Source organism: Acanthochromis polyacanthus, chromosome 3 (genome assembly GCF_021347895.1).
Source record: "Acanthochromis polyacanthus isolate Apoly-LR-REF ecotype Palm Island chromosome 3, KAUST_Apoly_ChrSc, whole genome shotgun sequence".
In the NCBI taxonomy this organism is placed as follows: Eukaryota; Metazoa; Chordata; class Actinopteri; family Pomacentridae; genus Acanthochromis; species Acanthochromis polyacanthus.
In genome coordinates this window covers 8,406,386-8,430,338 of record NC_067115.1, presented here as the reverse complement: position 1 = coordinate 8,430,338, position 23,953 = coordinate 8,406,386, and the positions used below count along the sequence as shown (strand labels likewise).

General features: G+C 39.4%; 1 protein-coding gene across 2 annotated transcripts in view; it reads right to left on the bottom strand.

Annotated features, from left to right (window-relative positions):
• Positions 1 to 23,953, bottom strand: part of krt222 (keratin 222) — a 45,833-nt gene that overhangs the window by 8,579 nt on the left and 13,301 nt on the right. Inside the window, exons 2-9 of one of the 2 annotated variants that reach the window (XM_022193375.2) lie at positions 22,992 to 23,284; positions 19,310 to 19,642; positions 18,905 to 19,108; positions 14,442 to 14,524; positions 12,498 to 12,651; positions 9,046 to 9,339; positions 4,374 to 4,499; positions 2,762 to 2,982 (exon numbers count right to left, since the gene is read on the bottom strand). In XM_022193375.2, coding sequence (XP_022049067.1) covers positions 2,762 to 2,982; positions 4,374 to 4,499; positions 9,046 to 9,339; positions 12,498 to 12,651; positions 14,442 to 14,524; positions 18,905 to 19,102 — 1,076 coding nt within the window. In that variant the 5' untranslated portion in view covers positions 19,103 to 19,108; positions 19,310 to 19,642; positions 22,992 to 23,284. The remainder of the gene's footprint in view (positions 1 to 2,761; positions 2,983 to 4,373; positions 4,500 to 9,045; positions 9,340 to 12,497; positions 12,652 to 14,441; positions 14,525 to 18,904; positions 19,109 to 19,309; positions 19,643 to 22,991; positions 23,285 to 23,953) is intronic. The other variant, XM_022193376.2, reaches the window with a different exon arrangement.

The following is a 23,953-nucleotide window of genomic DNA, read 5'->3' as shown; positions in this document are numbered from 1 at the left end:
ACATTACTTCATATTAACCCCTTGATGCCTGTTGTCGCGAATTTGCAACATACCACTTTCATTCAGACTGCAGCTGGGATAACACATCCATTCTCACAATGCTGGTTTATGCATGTTCAATATGTATCTCGGAACCTTTTGCAAGCTCTGGTTTCCCGTAGGAGCAGTTGGAGTTAAACCTAATTATTATATATCTATAGTATTAAGTATTTGTTCTATGTGTAATAGACAAATAACAACTTACTTTAGCATCAGCTGGAAACCAAAAACCCACAAAAAAAGTTTTTTATTTAACTGTAAATAAATTCAGGCATCAAGGGGTGTAATACAGAAAATCACACAAAGCTCCTATTGATGTTTCTGAAGTTCTTTTGTTCTTTTACAGGACATAAGAGCTACTGTGCCAATTTAAATATTCTCCAGGTGTGTCAAGCACAATGGATGTACATTTCTGGTGAATTTGGAATTTAGTAGTGCTACAGTGTGGCAAAAGAGAGATTTACAATTTGGAAAAAAATGTGTGTGAATGAAAAAAAAGGGGAATTTTTATTTCATGTTTGTGTCCAGAAGTGTTTAAAAAGTATCTGTTAATGTTGTGTTTGCATATACAAATCAAAGCAACTCCTCCATTCAGAGATGAAGGTTTTCAAAAATATTTTTGCCCTGATCGGATCCAAGTCATTTAATATTTAGTACCTGCATATACCGAGTCCCAATCCAACACCACGTTTCAAGCATATTAAAGTTATAAAAATTAGTTCAATGCATATGTGCCTCAGTGTGGATTTGGAAGCATTATTCTTTTTAATCTTTTCATAGAAATGTGTTTGAAAAGGTTTATAACACATTATAATTTACAAAATGTGACACTGCTAGAAAAAACGTGTACAGTATCTACAGTATGTGTAACTTTTGCAGGTAGTCACAATGTATGTAAAATGCCGTTTTAAGGACGCTGGTCTGTTGCAACTCATCATGTTATCACTGACTTTACTGGCTTGATTGTAGCTTTATAAAAATATCTCCGTGGTGTCTCAGAGTAAACGGCTGGTTGGTGCCAAAGAGCGACAGTTTGAAACTGATCTTCAAACAACATAAGAAAGAGTACACAAACAGATACACTGCCAAAACCACACAAGAGTTTCTAAAGAAGAGAAAAGTCAAAACTGTGACCTTGCCACGCCTTTGGGATATTTTAAACAAGAAAAGGTAGTAACACAACCCTTCCAGCAAAGAATGGCTGAAAAAAATGTCTTTTTTAGAAATTTGAGGGCTCTGGTATCTTCCATGATGGAGAGGAGGGTCGAGTTTGACCTCAGAAACAAAGGTGGACATAGAAAGTAGAGGTAAAATAAAACATTTCAATCTCAGTAATGACTGACTTTTGCTGCACTTACTTCTGACTGTGAGGCCTGTATCTTTTACTATTGTACATCTCAAATGTTATTTCTTGATTTTACTAAGAACTAGGACTCTACTGTTTAATACTGCAAGGTAAAGCAAGTGTGAGTCATTTCATATTGTAGCGATACTGCACATTGATATTGTTGTATCCTGTATCTCAAAGCACTGCTGTGTCTCAATAGTCTATTTAATCATTTGCACGACTACAGACTCTCGTTATTGTCCGATTTAGTTAATAAACTAGCACCAGAGGCAGTTTTCATGCGTCTGAACATGACTCTGAATGTCTACAAGATAAATTAAGAGCATTGTGCACCAAGCTTTCAGAATCATCTTTTGTACCTTTCATTTCATCCAGGCACACAGATCTCGCAAACCTTTGTGTTTTCACATGCAGAAGCTTCAGTGAGACAGATTCCTTTTAACTGCGAGAGGATACACTCATCTCTTTATTTTTTTGTCCTGCCCTCACAGGTGCCTCCCTTCTCAAATACAAAGGCACAATGCAGATTTCAGATGCCACGTTGTGTCTGTCTCTTTGAGCATCAATGACATCAGGCGGACTAAAGAAACGAAGAACCAAAGGAAGAGCTCGGCTCCATCTGTAACCCCAGCAAGCACCATAAAACCAAATCACCTTTCTCAGGCTATAAAATGACAATCACATGGTTGATGCAGCAAAATTGCAAAGCATCTCAGAGTCTCTTCTCCATCCAAAAAGAAGATAATTAAAGGTCATGCCAAACGAACGGAATATTCCCTAATAAAACAGCGTGACGCTGGCAAAAACTAGCATGGAGACAAGTCGACTGTCTGGATTCTATCATCTCCTCTGATTAAAGACAGAGCTGCATTTTTTGTCTGTGAATCAGTGGGAGAAAGTTTGTCATCTTCATTTAATTAGCCATTTGCACTTTTGGAAGAATCTTTGGTCAGTTTCCAGTCGTTGTCACTGTGTTGCATGGGTGGAACATTAGAGTCTGTCTGAACCTGCGATTACTGTGGATTTTAAGTTTCTATTAAGAGAGAGTCGACATAATCCGTTACAGAATGGTTGGCTTTTACTAAATTGAAAATACCAACACAGTAAATGATGTGCCTGACAGATCGAGGTTATGGAGTCAATTAAGACATTATTTTGTTTATTTTGTGCTTAGCTGCAGATTACATGTCTGTCCCACTCATGTCAGTAAAAAGTCTGCTTGTCAAATGCAGATTTTGCTGTGTAACATTCTTCCTTCTCGCAGTGTTTAACAGGAAAACATTCTCAAATAAAAAGCAAAAGGAAGAAGTATCAAAGTAAAACCACAAACTGAATTAATCCTTCCTGGTTCCTTCTGCTGCCTCTTGCCCTCACCTGCCCTCTTCGCGCTCCAGCAGCCGTCGGTAGGTGGCGATCTCGCGCTCCAGCCTCATCTTGGTGTTGAGCAGCTGGCTGTGGCGCTGACGCTGGGTGGCCAAACCGCTCCTCACCTGCTCCAGCTCACCCTCCAGTCCGGCAATCACCTGGGAAAGGTCCTGCAGCTGGCTGGAGTACAGCCGCTGGGTGTTCTGCAGGGAGTTCTCCAGGCCTTTCTCCTGCACATCGAGAGGAAAGAATATAGGATGATGACTGGACGGTAATATTTTTGGTTTCTAAAGAGCCCAATGTCTGCATTTTTGAGTTAGATAACTGAGTTATTTCATCTGAAATCATAAGGGGGCTTCTGCTCAACCATGGAAGATTAAAATGGTTTCTACCAGATTGATATATTAAGTACTTTTGAAGATCATTTAAAAAAAAAATGTCTGTCAACTTATTTTCAGCACATTGTATTTTTATTTGTATGTTGAAGTTTGAATCTATGTTTGAACAACAATATCTCAGGAACTATTAAAGATAAAAAGCCTGAAAATTTCACTTTAATTTCCCCTCATGCCACTGATTCAGATGTTGCAGAAGTGGACAAGTAGATGAAAATTCTCTGATTATGGATGAGTTTAAATCTGAAAATCTGAAGAAAAAAATCTGAAAAAACAAAATCTGAACTCTGAAAAAAATTCAGACTAAAATTTGAAAAAAAAAGTATGTGGTCCCATCTTTGAGCTCATATTAAGAAAAAAACGGATAATCCAGAAGTCAACGCCTGATATTTTCTAAAACATATGTAGCTGCATGTCACAATAATACAAAACTAAACATACTGAAAACTTTTAATTATGAAATATTTGGTCACACATTTGAAGAAAAAGTTGTTTTCATTTAACTTTTATAATGATTGAGTGGGACTGAGAAGTTATACTACAAACCATATGGCTAGAGTTCTGAATCATAAAAATAACTTTCAAAATATAACTACATAATGAAGATTAATAATTAAAGTAGCTCTGTTAACTAAAAAGCAGATGTTGTCATAAATTAGCAAAACAGAACGTAAAAAGTGCAGAATATGCCTTGCCACCTGTTGAACATTATTAGTTTAGGGTACTAATGCTAACATGAAGCTCAAAGAACTGCTGTCTCTTAGTGTCTAAGACTGTAAATATACATTTTTAAAATCACAGTAGGTGCAGGTATTTAGTTTTAACAGATGGCTCTAGAGGTTTTTCATGTTTAAACGGTAACAGAGGCAGAGGGCCAGTGGGAGCCAAAGATTCCCACTGGCCCTCTGTCTCCGTTACACACAGCACTAAACACCGAATCAGAGGAGAAGTAGGAAAGAATGATTTCCTGGAAGGTATAAAGTAGTAGTATACTGTCAGAAATTTAACTGTATAAAATGTAAACTGCAAAACCATCAACATCCCATCATATACAGAGTGTGCTACGCCTTTTGCTAATATGTGTTCAGTATATTGTGTGAGCTTTCTTACTTATTATTAGCTTTTTCTAATCATTTACCCAAAGTCAACACAGGCAGTCTGCCACTTGCCCTGGGATAAGTGTTATCAGTGTGACAAGTGTTGTATCATTATGTGTGTTTTCTTACCAAGGCATGTAGGGTCTCGATCTCCACCTGCAGGGAGTGCCACTGCTTCCTGGCCTCAGTGAGTTCAGCCCGAGCCTCCCTGAGGGCAGCACCACCGAGGCTCACCTGCGCCCATGCTGCCTCCTCCTGGGTGAGGACAGAAAGACCGAAAGAGGCTTAAATCTGACACCGCTGCCATCTGTAAACACGTTCCTAAAATTTTAAAGGTCCCATATTGTGCAGCCTTTCAACAGATTAATTAAAGTCTCACATATCCACTGAATTTTTAATAATGCAAACACAGTTAATTTTTCCATGACTGTGCAACTCTAGGTTTTAGTCCTCTTTCAGTGTATGTAGCTTTAAATACAGCTGAGCTGCTGCTGCCCCCGCCCCCTTCAGGAAGAAGACTCTCTCTACAGCTGTAATTGAGAGCAAGGAGCAAAACATTCGACCATACAGCAGCTGACAAAAACATGAATGAGACTTTTTTCGCATCTTACTTTCTCTCTGTGCTATTTTACATGGAAATATCTCTGAATTCACAGCACATCTGCTGTTTTTAAGTTATTTGTTTGTCAGGTAACATTACAGGATTAAAAAAATGTGTTCAGTGGTGCACAGAAAATGACTGTAGAGGGACTGCTGTTTAATGTGTCATAATGTGCTGCATTTCAGTCATTTTTCACATTCGTTCTGATGTCCGACAACAGAAAAATATGAAAATGAGAGAATCTTTTTGGCTGTATCAAAATGTAGCATACATGAGCACAGAGACCAGGAGAGAAGCTAACAGATGTAAACAGCAGCTGAGTTTAGGTTGAACTGAAACACAACAGCCGACGTGAAAACACAATAACCCATCCAGTCCTTGTACACTGGTTTAAATTAAAGTTTCCACCATCTCTGGATGCCCCTCAGTGTTACAGTTTCCACAGAGCTCTGTGGATCATCAAAGCTAATGTTAGCATTACGAATAACAGTAATCCACTGGATGCTCAGCTCCTCAGATGCTGGGAGTACATGAAGACTCTTGTGTTCACTCTTGCAGCCAACAGCAGAACATTTGGTGAGTTTTACTCTTAGCTGAGGCATTTTAGAGTTAACAGAAGCAGCTGTAGAAAGTAAACAAACTTGGTGGACTGAGAGGCAGCTGTGCATTCTGTTGGTTTTTCATTTTCTGCTTAAAAAATGAGGAATAGTAGTACGTAAGCATCTTCACATTCTCACAGCTTTTATTGTACACCTCCAAGTTTTCAAGATGTACACAACACATAATAAAGATGAAGTTTCTGTGCAGCAGCTGATGATACGTTGTGAATTATTGGATGCTACATAATAAAAAACCAGACAAGGGGCATGTACAAGCACCTCACGCAATGGCACACACCTTTTCTTCCCACTGCAGCAGCTACAGGTGGAGCTGTGGGTAGTTTGCGTTTCAGTTTAGGTAAACAGAGCCCAGTGCAGACACCCTGTATATTCAGCTGTACAAGCTGTGCTGACACACTGTACAGCTGTTGGAGCTTCACGCCCTCCGTCCTCGACTCCCTTCAAACGCAGTGAAGCGGCGAAGCTGTCTCAGCACAGTTATGACAATATTTTGACAGCAAAAACAAAAGAAGTTACGCAAGTCATTTTCTGTTTTATTTCCAATGACTCTCATTATCTGTTTCAACCCATGAAGCGATCTTCAATTAAGAGGAGAAATATAAGCAGATTTAGGCTGAGATTGTCCCTCATCAGCAGGTCAGAACTGACAACTTCTTATCAAGCCTTTTTCCTCACAATGTTCAAGGAAGCTTTTATTCCATCTGTTATCTCAAGCAGATGAAGGATTTGGATCCATTACTTTACTAAAAGTAGCAGCAACATGTAAAAGTACAGAAGAATTGCCAGTAAGCTCTAGATACAGCATGAAAAGATTTTGCAGAACAAGTGGTGTCACAGTCATAATGCCTTTTATATTATGTGGCTGGGTTATTATACTGAGGCATTTAAGTGGAAAGCATTTCAATGTTGTAGCTCCCTGAAGTGTTGAAGTGTTTTATTTAATGTAAACAAATAGAACAAACTAAAGCCTTAAAAACATTTTTTTAAATATCCCTTCAGCTGTCCTCATTTTAGTCTCTAAATGTTATTATTGTTATTATTCTACTGTGTTTGCATTTTTATGTGCTTATATCATTTATTTACACCATACAGTTTATTTTTTTGTAAATTTACTGATATATTTGTTTGAAAAATATTGAAAAAAAATTATAAAAAGGATAAATTTTGTAAAATAAGAAATTTATGTTTACATTGTAAGCTGTGGTGTTTTTGTTCCTTATTACATTGTTGTATTCCACTGATCAATCTTTGCCAATGGTAATTTACAAAAAAAAATGCCTACTCTCTTATATGTGCCAAATAGTCAAACACAAACAAACTATTCCAAATCAGAATCAGTGAATATAAAAGTGTTAAAATCCTAAATCAGTTGGTGCACATCATTTTGCAGATGACAATTATTGGATTTCAGATTTGTCTTTCTGCTGCACTGACACTGAGCTGTTGTGGTGGATCAGATTTTACTCCAACGTGAATGCAGATGTATCTGTTACCCTGTTTCTGTGACTATATTTTTCTATATCAGTGGGTCCCAGAGTAAAAGCTAACAATAGTATGTAAATATACAGTATACATGTTAATGTAAGAGAAGATGTTAATGCATGGAATTACATGACTCTGTGCGTTTGGTATGACTTGGACTTCAGGCAGCTGGCTTCATGTGTGTCTAATCAATAAATCAATTGACTGGGTGCAACTGTAGAGTGACACACATATAAGATGACTCCCCAAGCATCTCTCATTTTGCACCAAGGAACATCCAAAATGGAATGAAAGGTTTGATCTATTTTTGCACATTTTCTCACAGTCTGTCCAGACCCTCACAATATCAAAGAGAAGTATTTAAGATCCAGACTCTGTTCTCATTATATTGTTCTGTGTGTGAGTCCTCCTGTGCTGCACTGAAACATTCTCAGAAATACAGGAAAGTGCAAACAAAGACAGGAAAGAGGATGTCTACAAGTTAGCAAACCTGGATATAAACAATTCAGGATTTGAAACATTACTTTTTGTTACCTTTGCAAATGTTTTTTTAAGGATAAAAATGTACATTTGGTGCTTTTTATTTATTTAAATTATAAAAACAATTATGGTTTGTTTACAAGAAAATTCCCCATTGCACCTGTAAAAGCCTTAACTTAAAACCTGCCAGCAGGTCTATAAGAAACTGTAAAAACCATAAAGATTCTGTGGATATTCAGCTTTTCAATAGTCCTTTAATGTAGTATATGTGAAGTGGGATTCTATTTGGAAAATTACCCAAATCTAAACTTAAAATAGAGATGTTTAAACAAATTCAATTACAAATCCCAACAAAACAAATTGTGCATCAACTAGACTGAATAAAAAACAATGAATTCTGCACTCCTTGATGCAACCAAGAGGTCATTATTTACTCAGCTGCAACCAACAGTCATGTGACATAAACTAAAGAGCATTTCGTCCGAACTGCAGTCTGTGTTTACAGAGCATAGAGGAAGTAAGTATGGACACAAACTAAAAATGTAAACAACAAAATATACTAAGTGCTGCCACTACTTTTTTCCAGCATTGATAACACCTGTGTGCAGTCGGAAAAATGTTGTAAATTGTGATTGCATTTTTTACATGTTTTTAAAAATCCATAATCAGAGAAATTCAACTATTGTTTTATCTTAATTATAATTTCTGTCATTCTGTTATGCTACACAGAACAAATTCCTGTGTTCTCTCTTCTTTTTCACGGTTGTTATGTTTCCACAGAGGTGCAGGACTTTATGTTGCAGTGAAAAATGAACCCACAATGAGTGAAAAATGCAACAGTAGCAAAAAATGCCCAGAAACCTCTTAGGGATCGGTGGTTTAAACCTGAAACAATGATGGACGCATTTTGGTGCAAGCATGAGGGTTTTGACTCTAACTCAAGAGTAAACATTTCAACTCAATGGTTTCCCTTTAAGATGTTCTAACATCATAACATCCAGCTGATTAAATGTTATTTTACCCTCGTTGAAGGTGCAGCATCTTACATCTTAATATCACCCCTTATTACTATGGACACCATGCAGGCGTTTGACTGCAGCATTATTGTGTAACTGTTACTTTAGTGGGACAGACGGACAAAGTCTGATGTAAATAGCCGCTCTGATTTAGCACTGTGGGAGCTCACAGCCTCTTGGCGAAGGCACTTTATTGTCACTGTCAGACCAAAGTCATTGTGCTGTGGCTACAGGAACGCTGGAATAATAAAAATGCAACCCCAGACTGCACTCTGAGAAAGAGGACAGTCAGGCTAAATCTGCAGCAGGAACTTCAACATGAAAGGAAGCTGCTATCTGTAGATAAAGATGCTTAGGTTGCAATTTGGGATCACTTACACAGAGCAGAAACCAACTGTGTGTTGAAAAGGCACTGATTCTGACATCACCCAGAGAAAGCAGCCTGCAGCCACAGTCAACAAACTAACCATTTAACTTCACTGGAGCACATCATTCAGCCTCTGGGACAGCCCAGAGTTGGTCCTGAGGGAGTGTCTGGCTGGCACAGATCCAGGACAAGATGCAGAGAAAATAAAAGTGAAGCTGCAGGAGTGTATGCGTACCTCGCTGAGAGCTCCTCTGTGTGTTCTGGATGCTGCTCCGGTTCCGGCTCCGGCTCGGCCAGGCCCAACCAAGCCGGGGGGTGGATTTGAGACGGCGCCCAGGCCGAGGTGCCTCTCTCCGGGGCCCGGAAGTCTGCTCTGGTCGCACTGCGCTCTGATTCGGTCGAGGAGCTGGGTGAGCTCCATCCCTGTGCCATCCTCCTCCTCCCCTCTTCCTCCTGCTGCTGGTGCTGCTGCCGTCGCTAACAGAGCATCGCAGGAACCGGCCCGCTGCAGCTGCAGAGCCCGGGCTGCCTGTAACCAGCCAACCAGAGGGAGGATGAGGGGGAGGGAGGGGAGAGAGTGAAAGGAAGGGAGGGAGGGGGGGGGGAGTGAAGGATAGCAAGAAATACAAGAGAATAACAAGAGAAGAGCCAAATATAGTCTGTGAATGAGAAGGTGAATAAATGCAGAGGACAAAAACAGGACAGGAGAATAGCGTGAGTGTATCTGTGTGTTTCAAGAGGGCAGTTAGATCACGCAATGCAGAGGCAAGGCAAAAAGAAGAAGCACAACATGTGTGAATACATGTGTGTGTAGGAAAAGCTCTAGAAGTGAAGGAGGGGGTATTAGTCAGCAGGAAAATGAAGAGGAGGGGTGGATGAGGTCAGAGTGAAGGGACGAGTGGAATCAGAAGATGCTGTGAAGACATACAAACACACACCCTGTTATTACAGGACCATTATGTCAGGGTTGAAACAGGTCACTCGTAATTCATCTGTCACAATAACAATGGTAATAATGATTCCCATAATTACACAGTTGTCTGCTCCTGTATTTTAAAGCCACTTAGCCCAGCTCAGGGTCATGCAGCGTTCGTAAAGGAGGCATCTTTTCAGCACAGTATTAAGGATTTACAGACAGAATAGCAGCTACATGGGGTTAGCATGTTAGCATCTTCTATTTATCAGGTGCAACAAAATACAGTTTAGGCTGACACCAGTGTTGTCACACATTGAAAATTTGGCTCAGTGATGATGCTACGGTGCCTACAAGAAATATTCATCCCCTTGGAAGATTTTACTGCCTTACAACACTGAATCATCCATCAATTACCGATACATCGCCTAATCCTCATTGGGGTCGTGGGTGGGCTGGAGCCTATCCCAGCTGACTTAAGTTGAAGGCAGGGGACACCTTGGACAGGTCACCAGTCTGTCGCAGGGTTACATATACAGACAAACAATCACACTCGCATTCTACAGGCAATTTAGAGTAATCAATTAACCTCAGCATGTTTTTGGATTGTGGGAGGAAGCCGGAGAGCCCAGAGAAAACCCACGCATGCACAGGGAGAACATGCAAACTCCATGCAGAGGAAAGCTGGGATGCAAACCAGGGATGTTTGAGCTGCAAGGTGGAAGTGCTAACCACCATTCCACTGTGCAGCCCACACTGAATCATGGTAAACTTAATTTGACTGTTTTGACAAGAATTTACAAAAAAGACTCTTTCATGTCAAAGTGAAAACATTTCTACAAATGAATTTCAATTCATCAAAAATATAAAATGCAAAATACGTAACTGCATAAGTCTTTACCTCATTTGAAGTGACTAATTTGGCAAAAGGGCAGAAAACTAGTACTAGAAGTCACATAGTTAGTGGAATGTAGATCATCTGATTGCGGTAAATGTGTCTCAGTGATTGTAGTATAAAGACATATTTATCTGGAAGGTCCAGCCACTGGTGAATCAGTACTCCTGCTTGTAACTACACCATGAAGACAGAAAAACACTTCAAGCAACTACGTGAAAAGGTTATGGAAAAGTAAAAGTCAGGGGACGGAAACAAGAAACTTTCTGTCAATGAATATCTTTTGTAGTCCAGTTAAATCCATGATTAAGAAAAACAAAAAATATGTAAATCTGCCTAGAGCAGTCCGCTGCCAAAAACAGAGTGACCTAACAAGGCCACCAAGAGACTTATGAATAAATTGCCATCATTGCTAGACAGCATCAGACATGTCAGTCAGTATCTCATTAACTGTTGCGTCTCAGTTGTAATTCATTCATCCATCACTGGCAGTGTTGTAAACCAGTGAAGCTAAACGTGGGACTGATGACACCCAGTGCGGTTTAGAGATGCTTTGATCTAGAAAATGAAAATAAATTTGAATGTAGGAAGAACAAACCATCCGCCCACAGAAATGTGTAGCAACATTCAGCACAGGCAGCAACCTGCAGGGCATTTCTGCAGAATGTTGTTTGTTAACTTTCATTACATGAGTTGTTGACAAGTGTTGGGATAATGATTCTGTTTGCCCGACGCCCAATAATTCAGCGGTATTTAAGTTTGGTTCTGGTTAGTGAAGAATGCTAGCCTAGCCACGCTAGACAACCCACGGCAACAAATTCAATTCTCTGCCAGGGTGGGTCTAGTTACTCTCCATAAGGCTCGAGGTTGGATTCTCCTAAAACTGGCTGGACGAATCACCATGAAGTGTAGAGTCAGAAGGTGGGCGTAACTAAGTGACAACAGAGGCGTGACGATTCTGACAGAAACAACCGGCGCACAATAAACAGTTATCTTTCGACTCGGCTTTGGCCACAGCCCTTAAAGATTTGAAGCTAAAATTCAACTTGAAAGATAAACAAAGGACAGCACTGAAGTGTTTCATTGAGAAAAAAGACGTATTTGGAGTTATGCCGACAGGATATGGCAAATCCTTAATATACCAGTTGGCTCCACTGGTTGGGAAGCTAATGGGACTTAGCCACAATCCGGCGCTCTCGGAACTACATCAGCCTATTCGTTGCGCTGATTGGTTGTATACCTACCCAATTGCTGCAGAGTGATTTGAAAGACAACCTTTTAGCCCGCCTCCCTCCCTGTCGAGAGTTCCTAGACCCTTGCGTCTTAAGAGCTGGGTCTAGTCCGGCTAGGCTAGAAGAATGCATGCAATGGTTTCAAATGGCTTTTAATAGATACTTCTTATATGGGCACTTTTTTGGACAAATTTTAACCTTACTGTGAAATTTTGCACTGTTTTCTGAGTGTTTTCTTTATTTTAGACTAGTCTGACTTTTAATAATTTTTCATCAGCATGGAAATAAGTTAAGGGAGAGTTACAGAGTTAGGCCTGTTTATCAAAATTCATCAGGGAAGAGACCAACACTAACTGCTTCCTGAGCCAATAAGAAGTGAATCTAATAATTTGAACTTCTAGCCAACTTTAAAATCAAGTGTCAGCTCCATTCTCCAATCATGCAGGTAATTGTTTTGTGTTCTGAAGAAGCTTAATGCCTCGTTATTTTAATGCCAGGCCACCAAAGTACAGAACGCTTTGACCGAATGATGGTTTCTAGAAGGGACTAATGTGGCACATAAAAACATAAAGGGGAAACATAGTAAGAGAGGCAGACAAATGAATGATCAGAGGAAATGTAGTAAGTTTTGTGTCACATTTGTTGACCTCAAACTCCTGGTTCATCTGTTGCAGCTCAGTCATGGAGCGATGGAAGTCGGCCTGCAGCGTTGCAGTGCTGCAATCTGCTTTCCTCTTTGACTCTCTGAGCAGAGCCACTTGTTGCTCCAGACGCCGGGTGGTCTTCTCCTCAGTCTCACACCTACGATGTGAAGCCAAATGACGTCCATGTAGAAATCACTGTTATCATTTAACCAACGAAATGCATCAATCACAGACAGATCTCGCACAAACAAAGGGAGGTAAGACATTATGGTCAAGATCATTGGTGTAGGTTACATTTGAAAATTGAGAAACCTCAAACACCACCAAAATCTACTGGTGGGTTTGAAAGGCATGCTATTTTTGTTATATTTGGTTTTATATAACGCTCAAATTACATCATTTATCAGAGCAAGGAACTGTAAAAACAGAGGGAATTTTTGAGTCTTTACAGCTATTCATCCATGATGTGCCATTTGGTCATCAAACCTAGTTGAATCTCAGCTTAACACCATGATAATCCACCAAATTCATTTAAGAATCAAAAATAAACACATGTTGCAACCACACACTTAAAAAAATGGTGTTTCTTGGTGCAACAAAGAAGGTTTTAGTGACTCAGCTGTGACCAACAGTCATGTCACAAAAATTCAGGGACTTTTCAGCTGAACTGTAGGCAGTGCTTCCAAAAAATAGAATTCAAAACAAATCTATAATGTAAGAAGTTACATCTCTGCAAAGATATGTTGGCATATTGATTCCAGATTTGTTCCATACAATTAATTACTTCCTTATCATAATCTTGACATACAAAACTGTAAATCTAATCTTAAAATCCTGATATTTCGACAAAACTATTTTTATCCTACACGTCTCATTTAAAAAAAAATCACCTAAAATAAAATTTGTACAACTACCCGATTCTGTAAAACAAAAAATCTGCTCTCCTTTGGCACAACCAGGAAGCTAACAGTGAGTCACCTTTGACCAACGGTCATGTGACAAATATTCACTTTTTTAAAAATTAAAAATGCATGTAGTAAAATATCTACAGAACATAGAGTCACCATTTATTTTTCCACTACTGATAACACCTGTAGGAACTTGGAAAAATGTTGTGCATGTTGACTCAATTTTGTTCTTTTTTTGTATTTTTGTAAAATAACTAATCAAAGAAATTAAATTTTTGATATTTCTTTATGATTCATGAGGTTATAACTTACTTATACTGCACAAAATACATTTCTGAGTTGAGTTTCAGACACATTTGTTCTGTTTCCATAGAAGTTAAGGACTTTACATTGCAGTGAAAAATGAGCCCACAGAGAGGAAAAATCTGGCACAAGCAATAAACGCCCAGAAACTGCTAGGAGAAACTGACATGTTCCCCACTGTTACAAAATACAGAGTAAAACCAGATAATATAAACAGAGATTCCTACAGCCAGTTAGTATCTAATGAGGGGTTGAAAACTGTGGTTTCAGCTCCTTTTCCAGCTTTACTGTGAGCCAGCGTGTTGCAGAAATCATAAAAGCATAAAAAGTGGGCTGTAAACAGAGTGTCGGTCAGGAGACGCATCAGGTGCAGCTATAAACAGAACAGGTGTGAGTGTGTGTTGGAGGCTGCAGTGTGTTTCTGCCGTCCTTCAGGGGTTAATGGCTAACAGCGGCGCTCAGTGTCACTCTGCATCAATACAGAAGTGAAAGTGCAGACGCTGCACAAAGCCTGGCCTGGATTTGTATGCAGGTTGGCTCACAGGAGCGAGAACTGGCCCGAGTTAATAAATAAATATCACCACTTACATACAGAAAAAGACACATTTTCACCATTTTACCTGATCATTTTGGACATAAAGCAGACAAAAGAGTGTAACAGGTTTATGGGGTGAGATCTCATGGCTATTATGCTTCTCAATAAGCCGTAGACTGTATTGATGGAGGAGGAGCTGACCTGGCCTGGATGGCAGCAGCTCTGGACTTCATGCTGTCAGACTGTAGAGCCAGCTGGGCGTTCTCCATCAGGAGTTTACCGACCTGACAAAAACAAAAGGAAAATACAATACCACACCATTAGATGGAAAAAACAACATACAGCTGGGTTATTCTATCACAAATCATCAGGGGCCTTCTGCTTAACCATCTCTGATTTACTTGAAACTTTTTTAAAATCATAAACTGCAGGTATTTGAAATGGTGTCTCTAAATTTTAATATCACTTATTTTAAAAGTTTCAGCAGTTTTTCAGTTTACTTTGAGCAGAATTTTTCACACCCTGAAATTTGAGGCTGTTTCAGTAAGAATATCTCGGGAACTATTCAAGATAAAAGCCAAAATTATTCATTGTGATTTCTTACCATGTCACTGATTCATAATCTGTCATATTGAACAAGTAGATCAAATAATCTAGAATTATGGGTGCATTGCAATTGAAAAAATATCAAAGCCGACATGAAAAGTCCCACCTTTGTGCTCATATTAAAAAATATTGATAAAGCAGAAGTCAATTAGTAATATTTTCTGAACCATATGTAGCTGCATGTGAAAATAATACAAGATGTATATCTAATATGAAATACTTGGTTAAAAGTGACAAGAATAATGTTTTTTGTTTAACTGTCATAACTGTTTAAGTACGTATGACAAGCTGTGTAACATAAACAACAAGAAAAGCATTCAGAGAGCACAGTTCTCTACTAAGGCTGCTCAGTCGTATGATTTCCGACGGATGAAATCTTTAAAATAATTTGTGGCAGAAATCGTGGCAATACAGAATGTAGCTATTTAATATAGATGTACCAGCAAACACAATGACCTTGCGCTGAACACAGGTGTGTGTTATGCATGCTTACATTATGTACGGATACCCAATCATACGACCTAGCAGGAGGGGGGCATTAATCGGCCTCAGAAAACCCCTCACCATTTAATCAGTTGTTCCTTGTATGATTTTCATGGATAACTCTCGAGAAGTTTGCAGCAGTTGATTTGTAGTAGGAACGCAAGTACATCTGCTCAGCACTCAAAATTCAAATCAATGCTAAAGTCTGTATGTGCTGTTTACATACTAGTCATAAATACAACAAAAACTACACAAAGTTGTGTAACAAGCACCACTAAATTACAATTCATGGCTCTTAGAAGCTGTGTCCTGTTTTATTTAGTTTTACAAATTGACTACAGGTTTTTATCCTGTTTTCCAAGATGATTTTTTGCACACATCTGTGCCATTGCAGGTTAATTATGGTTCTGTTAAAACGTGCTGTATAAATGTAAAATGAATAAGATTTTGATCATTCTCTCCATCTTCACGTGAAGTCCTACTGCTTGGGATTCAAAAAAGGCTGTGTTGATACTGCAAAACCAAACATTCTTCAGGTCTAATGGAGAAATCCAAGCAGAAAAAGGTGTTTCCTTGTCTTTTATCACGCACATAAAAAAATGTGAACACGCCCTTATTTCCCTTTGTTTCCTCATGACTTGAACACACTTAGAATGAGCCACACCCTTGTTGAAGGAAAGCCAAAGATAGCATGGAATATTCCATAAGGTTTTATACTAAACATTATTATAAATTCAGTATGTGGACGGTAAATGTTTCTGAGCCCCGGTGAGGTTTGTGAGTCAAGAAAAGATCCTCAACATACGTCTTAGAAGCTGATTAGTCAACATTAAGTCATTGCTGTAAATAAAAAGATGATACCAAGCACTACTTAAGGAGATAAAGCAATCCTAAATAAAAGCCTTGAGTGGATTAGCAGACAAAGGAACTGCTCTTTCGCTCGTTGTAGGCATGGGAACATTTGCGAGAAAGTAATTGAGACATCTGTCAGCGACTCCTACTCAGGCGTTTCAGAGCGAAAGTGACTTTAAATCCACAGTTGAAACATCGAGTCATGTGAGATCAGGTTAATGCTTCGGTGGGTGGAAAAGGCCGGTGGAGGTAAAAAGCTTTCCGCATTCTTTCAGTGTGTGACAGCCACCATTGGTTTCTCTGGCTCCCGTCCAGGCATAATGACACACATAATCCTCTGCAACAAGCTTCTTTGATCTGTATGTACCTCTAAACGTATGTCATCTGACTACTTACATTTTCGTTTCTCATGAATCTGAAAGATTTCACTGATCTTACTTTAGCATGATGACAAATGAGCTTCAGTGTTCAATCTGCTCTGAAATCAGTTTTATAGATGAAAATTAGTAATTGCCAACAGCAAACTGTCCTAGCCTCAAACCCACATTTAGCCACCAAACATTGTCACTTCTTGCAATGGAATTGTTATGTGGTGACTTCAGCGGTAGATAGTTTGAATAGTTTCTGCTCCTGTCACATTCTTCCTCACTGTGGACTCATTTTTCACTGCAACATAAAGTCCTGCACCTCTATGGAAACAGAACAACCACAACAGGCAGTAGCATATAATTCAGAAACGTCTTCTGTGCAGTATGACACAGTGATAAATATATCATAAAAAATAAAAAGGAAGTTGAATTTATATGATTATTTGCACTGTGAAAAAATAGGGGCTCCATGTGCTATAGATACTTTACGGCTTACATTTTTACAATCTCTACAAATTAGTCGTTTTCACACTGCTCTGCACATCAATTCGAGAAAGATATTTCACACCTGAATGCATCTTCAATTGTCATGATTGTCCTAGATAAGTTTGTGTTATTTTAAACATTTTTTTTTGTCACTTTGGAGTAAGGCACACTGAGGAACATTTTCATTTTTACAGTCTCTATAAACTCGACTCTGCACATCAGCTGTAGAAAGATGTTTCACCAAGTTGAATGCATCTTCCGACAACTCCATGCTCTGTGTACCATTTTTGAGCCATGCTACATTTATATTATCGATGCAGTCTGTTTTACTGCTTTTTGTAAATACCGCCTGCAGCTCAGTCAAGAACTCTCTAAATATTTGTTATAGAGTCAGTCATGACTTTATGGTTAGACCAAGAAGTGCAGAATTTTTTGGATTGTTTTTAATAGAATCTGGTGCAATTTTTTTGTTTTGTTTTTAGAGAATTTATGAATGAGATGTGTAGTTTAATGTGATTTTGATAATATATCATAATTTTAAGCTTATTTTGGCCAATTTTGATGGAAAAACATGACACGATATGCTCAAGGACTCCCAAAAAGTTGGAAATTTGAAGAATCTGTCTGTTTTTACAGTTTCTGACTTTGATAAATGGTTTCATTTTTGGCAATTTTTCAAAAAGATGCACACATCAAACCTACTGGCAGGTTTTGAGGTTTAGAGAATTAAAGACAGAGATAATTTTACATGCCACAACCTTTTAACATGCCTGAACAAAAATTTTATTGATCGACTTGAGACTGCACAGAACTCAGAGGTCCGATCACATCGCTTTTGTTTCAGCCTCTTTACACTGCCAGTGAGTTTGAAGATAGATTTTAAGACTTTATTGATTACTTTCAGGGTCCAGCTACAGTATATATATATCTAACCTTTATGCACCAATACACACTTTGAGATCCTCAGGCAGACGAATTTGGTCTTTTCCATTGGCTCGGCTGAAAACTAAAGGTGACAGAATGTTTGCTGTCGGGCCTCAAGGCTTTGGGAGGAAGAAATCACCTTGGCTAAGTCAATGACTTCTTTGCAGTATCTTCCGGGGAACCTTTCCTGGTTTTACTCAAGTTTTAAATTCCTTTGAAGCATCTGTTATTTCCTTAATCATATTTCTACGCTTTCCAACTCTGTGTTGGTCTTTATGCAGCACATTGTGCTTCTATCTGACTGATATAGCTTTTGTTGCCTTTTGAAACACTTTACAAGCTACATTTAGAAATTTTATTATCAGTTAGCAACAGCAATTCACAACTTTTACAGCTTCAAAGCCACATTTTGCACCACATGTTGTCAATTCTTGCAATGTAGTTTGTTATGTCATGACTATAACCCAAAGAAGAACACGTCACATTTTTACTCACTGTGGACTCATTTTTCAGTGCAATATAAAGTCCTGCACCTCTATGGAAACAGAACAACCATGAACAGAAGGAGAGAGAACTCAGAAATATCTTCTCTTAGAATGTCATAAATTAAAAACAGGTTGATGTTATGTGGTGATTGTAGTCAGTGAAACCGGCATGTAATAGGTCTAAAAACCAGGGTTGCACTGCTGCCACTAAGCCGCCTGACTTGGCCTCTAATTAAACATGCATTTGATATTGTTCACATGCAGCTGTCATCAACAACACAGCGGACAATGGGGCTGTGTTTTTACTGCAGCCATTGCTGTTTGATTATACACACCTGCTCCTGTTCTCTGGCAGCCAACACTGCTGATGTAATGGAGCACAATTTCAGCCTAGTGGAAGTGATACTGAAAAACAGCTGTGCAGTTTAATAGTTCAGGTGATTTCAAATCAAACTCTGACCTGGTCCCGGAGTTCCATGACAGTCTGCTCCTGCTGAGTCCAGTCCTGCGAATGCGAGCTGCTCCTGACGCTCCATTCGGCGATCTGAGCCTCCAGCTGCAGATTGGCCTCCTGCAGCCGGTTCACCTGCTCCAAGAAGCCCTTCAGCCGGGCATTCAGACCCCACATTGTTTGACTGGAGTCCTGCAGCAAATCCATGGAGACCTGAAATGTTTGCACACACAAAACGCCAAGCAGCCCATGAAATTTTCATACAGTAAAATGAAGCGGCACATTCAGATAAGACGGACAGAGCTGCTTTCCAATACAAGGTTACAACTTTCACAGCAAACACTCTGCCACCCATCTGTGATCCCAGGCTGCCCAAGGCGTTTACAAGGTAAATGTTTACCCAGAGATACTCACCTGAGGCAACGTGGCCTAACAAAAGTGAGGCACAGCAAATGTAGTAAGTCACACCGAGCCGATCCACCGCCGCCCACAGCTCAGCCGCATACCTCCACACCGACTCCCAGCTTCATCAGCAGCCTGAGGTAGAGCAGAGGTTAGCGCGTCGCTCTGTGGTCTCCAGGGTCAGGGGATGTTCCTCCGCCTCACCCACCCACCCCCAGCATGTGGGAGAGGGCAGAGCAGTGGGGAAAGCGGTGGACACAGTGCTTACATCACCAGCACTCTGGGGCCCTTTGTACTCTCTGATCCAGGATTACTGGGCTGCTTTCAAACAGGCAGCAACACAAGCTGTGCAGGGAATGTTCAGGGAGACACAGTGACAGTGTGAATACGTGTGAGCACCGGCGTGAGGCTTAAATAAGAGGTTACATATGCTATAATTAATGTGAAATCTGCATCACTGGGAAGCAAAGTAATGTTCACTCTGTGCAGAGTTCCCTCTTGCTCAACTTTGCAACACAGTGTTTGTGTCTGAATATCTGGACCAAAGGTTTCATTTTCAAAACATTACAAAGAAGTTTCAATATTTCACATCATGGCAGGAGATATGCCAGCGTAAAAACAGTCTAGCTTTTCTGGAGAAACACACTGAAGTGCATCAGGAACAGTTTTTAATGGAGCAATTTATTGTTATTTTATAGATTTTTCCTGTTTTTTTAATTGCAGATAATATCTGAGAAAAAAACTGTGTTCATTTACATTTTACAAACTAATCATAAAAAAACAGGGCCTACCTGTTTATAACGACCACTTATCTTGTATTTTTACAAATAGTTATTTGTGTTTTTAACAGCCTTTGACTGTAAAATCACACTATTTTTACTGTATTTAAATCAGAAAAATATGATTTTACAGATATTTACTGTTATTTGAAAGAAAAAGTATGTATAAAGACTAAAAAATGTTTGAAGTTTTTTTTAACCGTTATGTATAAATTACAACTAATACCTTGCAAAGTCACAGAAAAAATACATTGACTTATATGTAAACCTTAAAAAAGCAGGCCAAAAACTGTCAATCAAAAAAAGTCTTCTTGTAAAATGACATTATTTTTTACTGTATTTAAAGCAGCAAATATATACTTATTTTGCAGACATTTGCTGTTATTTGATAGAAAGATTATGTATATTATTAAGAACTGAAAAATTATAGATATCTTTTAAACTATTATTTTATGTATAAATTACATATGATACCTTCTAAACTAATGGAAAGATTGGTGTCATTTGCATGTTAATCTTAAAAAGCAGGCCAAAATTGTTCATAATGTCCACATGCATGTACATAAATGGTACTACTGGTACTGTACATGAACCAGCTAAAGCTGAATTTGTCTTTTACAGTGCACCTTCAACAGTCAGCACCCAGACATCATGGCATCATCAGATATGAGCAATGTAATTAAAATATTTAAGATGTTATGATAAGATACTTAGTTAAGCTCAGGGTGTGGTACAAAAACTGCACTGAATAATCCAAATGTAAACAAAGGGGTGGGACACTATCAGAAAAGCAAATCTTAAAAACACAGGAGAGTAACCTGGTATGAACTGTCAACTGAATAATGCAGAGAAAAACAAATGAATTTCAGTTATTGATGCTCTCTGTCACCGCTGAAGCCAGACAGTGTGTAATTTCATGAGCAGTGAGCACTGTGTGGCTGGAAGTGGGAATCACAGGATTCATGCTAAAATGTCATGCTGGCTCACCATTTTCCTACAAAACACACACTTTAAGTACATTAAAGTTCCAGTAGAAACATAGTGAGCAGAAGGTAGGGTGTATCTTGGCTCCACAAGCTCCAAAACACGCCAACAATCTGAGTTCTCTATATGCTTGTCAGAAAAGTTCTTGTAAATTAGCTGTAGTACCTGGTTATTCCACCAGGTTAGTGTTTAACACGGTAGCGACCAAAGGAGGTGGTTACTCAGGCATTGTGGGAGTTTAGTTAGCACCATGACAGAGACTTCTGTGACTCTTAATGACCTCCGACACAAGCTGGGATTGACGAGGACAGCATTCAGTTATGTACAGTTACAGTAGCATGTGCTGTCTCTAGCAGATATGTGTGTGTGTTTTGTCAGATTTTATTGTTTTGCAAACATTAGTCAACATTAGCCACTAAATGCTACTTTAAACTGATGCAGCACCCAAAATAAATGTGTATAAAACAGAGTAATCTAATGTTTTATCGCTTTCAAAATTTGGGATTCTACAAACAGACGACAAACGTGTGACGACAAAGAAGACGATGACGACAAAGGCAGTCTTTTTTCAGTTATATAGTGTCACTTTAAAGTTGGCTTATATTACAAAAATTATACAGGAAACGTGCATTTTTAAAAAATCTCGTAAATTGAAAAAGTTCACACAGGGTTTCACATTTTGGTAATCCAATGTATTTCTATCTGTCTACACTGTCTTCAAAGAGCTATCCATCCATCCATTCTCTATACACCGCTTTATCCTCACTAGGGTCGCGGGGGGTGCTGGAGCCTATTTCAGCTGACTCGGGCGAAGGCAGGGGACACCCTGGACAGGTCGCCAGTCTGTCACAGGGCTACATATACAGATGAACAATCACACTCACATTCACACCTACGGACAATTTAGAGTAACCCATTAACCTCAGCATATTTTTGGACTGTGGGAGGAAGCCGGAGTACCCAGAAAAAACCCACGCATGCACAGGGAGAACATGCAAACTCCATGCGGAAAGATCCCATGCCCACCCCGGGGTTTGAACCAGGGATCTTCTTGCTGCAAGGCGAAACGTGCTAACCACAACACCACTGTGCAGCCCTCTTCAAAGAATGAATTTGTATACAATGTACTGTATGTGTGGATTTGCTCATCAGATGACTTCTTTGCTGGGTAAACAAGAGGTAAACTTCTCAATGTTTGCTAACGTTACAAAAACTATGCACGTTAAAGTATGACTGGCTTACAGAAAATGTATTTAAGGAAAATCTTTTGAAGTTAAACCTGGACATATTTACTGAATTTTATTTTTTCCACTCCAGAGTGTGTCTGTGTGTCTACTTTGTCCTTAAAAATAAGTCTTTGTGAATCTGCAAATAACATATCTGCGGATTTGCTCGTCAGATGAATCCTTTGCTGGGTAAACAGGAGGCAGTCCTTCAAAGTTTGCTTACATTACTAAAACTATATACTTTATAGCATGATTGTGCTTCAAATGCATTCAATGAAGTTAAATCTGAGTCTATTTTGAGACAGAGTCTAATTTTTCTTCTTTAATCCAGTGTGTTTCTGTGTGCCTGCTTTGTCTTCAGACACCCTCTTTTGTGAATTTGCAAGTAATGTATGTGCGGATTTGCTCGTCTGCGCTGGGTAAACAACAGGCAGGATGTGGGGATTATTAATACAGGCAGCTGCACTTCTTTCTGTCACATGTGCTGTACAAACATATTCTTTGTCTAGACTTTGATTCTGTCTGCAGAGAATTGACGGAAGAGGAGCCGCCGACTCACTTTCTCACGTGGTTTTGTTCAGTTTGCTAGGGTCGTGTCAGAAAGGAGGGAGATGAGTTGATTTAGAGGAAGAGTGTAAATTTTAATCGTTACACACTAAAACAAAGCATGCGGACAAACCATAAAGTGCCAGACAGGACACTTACTGTCATCACTTCCATGCCTTTTGGGGAAGGTAGCCTCGTCTTGGCAAGAAGGCAGCGATGACGGTGGTGTTTTGGACTCAGCCAGTCTCGGGGCGTTGCAGGCAGCTCTGATGTGAACGTCTGGGACCGATGATATCTGCTGTCACTGTAAACAGGAGAATGCCACCCAGCCGGTTCCCCTGGATGTCGCGTCACTCCCTCACAGATCCAAGAAATGGCTTTTGTCGCACGTAACAGAGCAGGTGCTGACTTGTTCAGGAGGAGAGGTGGAGGCTTCGGAGGTGGATGCTGCCCTGGAGAGAAAAACAAAACAAGTCCGATTATGTGTTTGACACCTTGTACCGACCTTTACATTCCTCTGCCTGGAGGGTGGGCGCCAAGCAGCCCTTTGATCGTCTCTCATGTGATGCCTCATTTTCTGTATAAGAAGCCTTTTATTAAAGCAAACAACAAAAAAGACACACCTGTTATAAAAAAGCACACAATAGTTTTCATGTATCCACTAGTACTTATAAAACAGATTCCATGCCAGCAGGTTTTTTTGTCCATACATGATATTATTACACAAGCTCCTTGAGTTCTGAATTGGAAGCTGTTATGGCCTAAATCCAAAACCGCAGGAGGGATTATCTTCGCATAAACTCTTTAGCAGACTCTGCTGTAGGGGTTACATTCAGCTCATGTCTCATGTGCTTTTACTTGCAGCAGAACAATAACATTCATCAGTGAACCTGCGACCCTCAGGACTTTTTAAAACTGTCAAGCTCTCATCGAAGCTTCATTTAGTGCTGAATCCTTATGACCCCCATTAGCTGCACCAACAAAAACTATATCAACAGCAGGTGAAATGGTTATCATTTAGAAGTCATGCGTGTGTTCTCTTCAGCAGTTTTAAAATCTTTTAGCTCATGATTTTGGATTTTTGACCCATGATAATAATGCTTCAGGCTGTTCTTCACCAC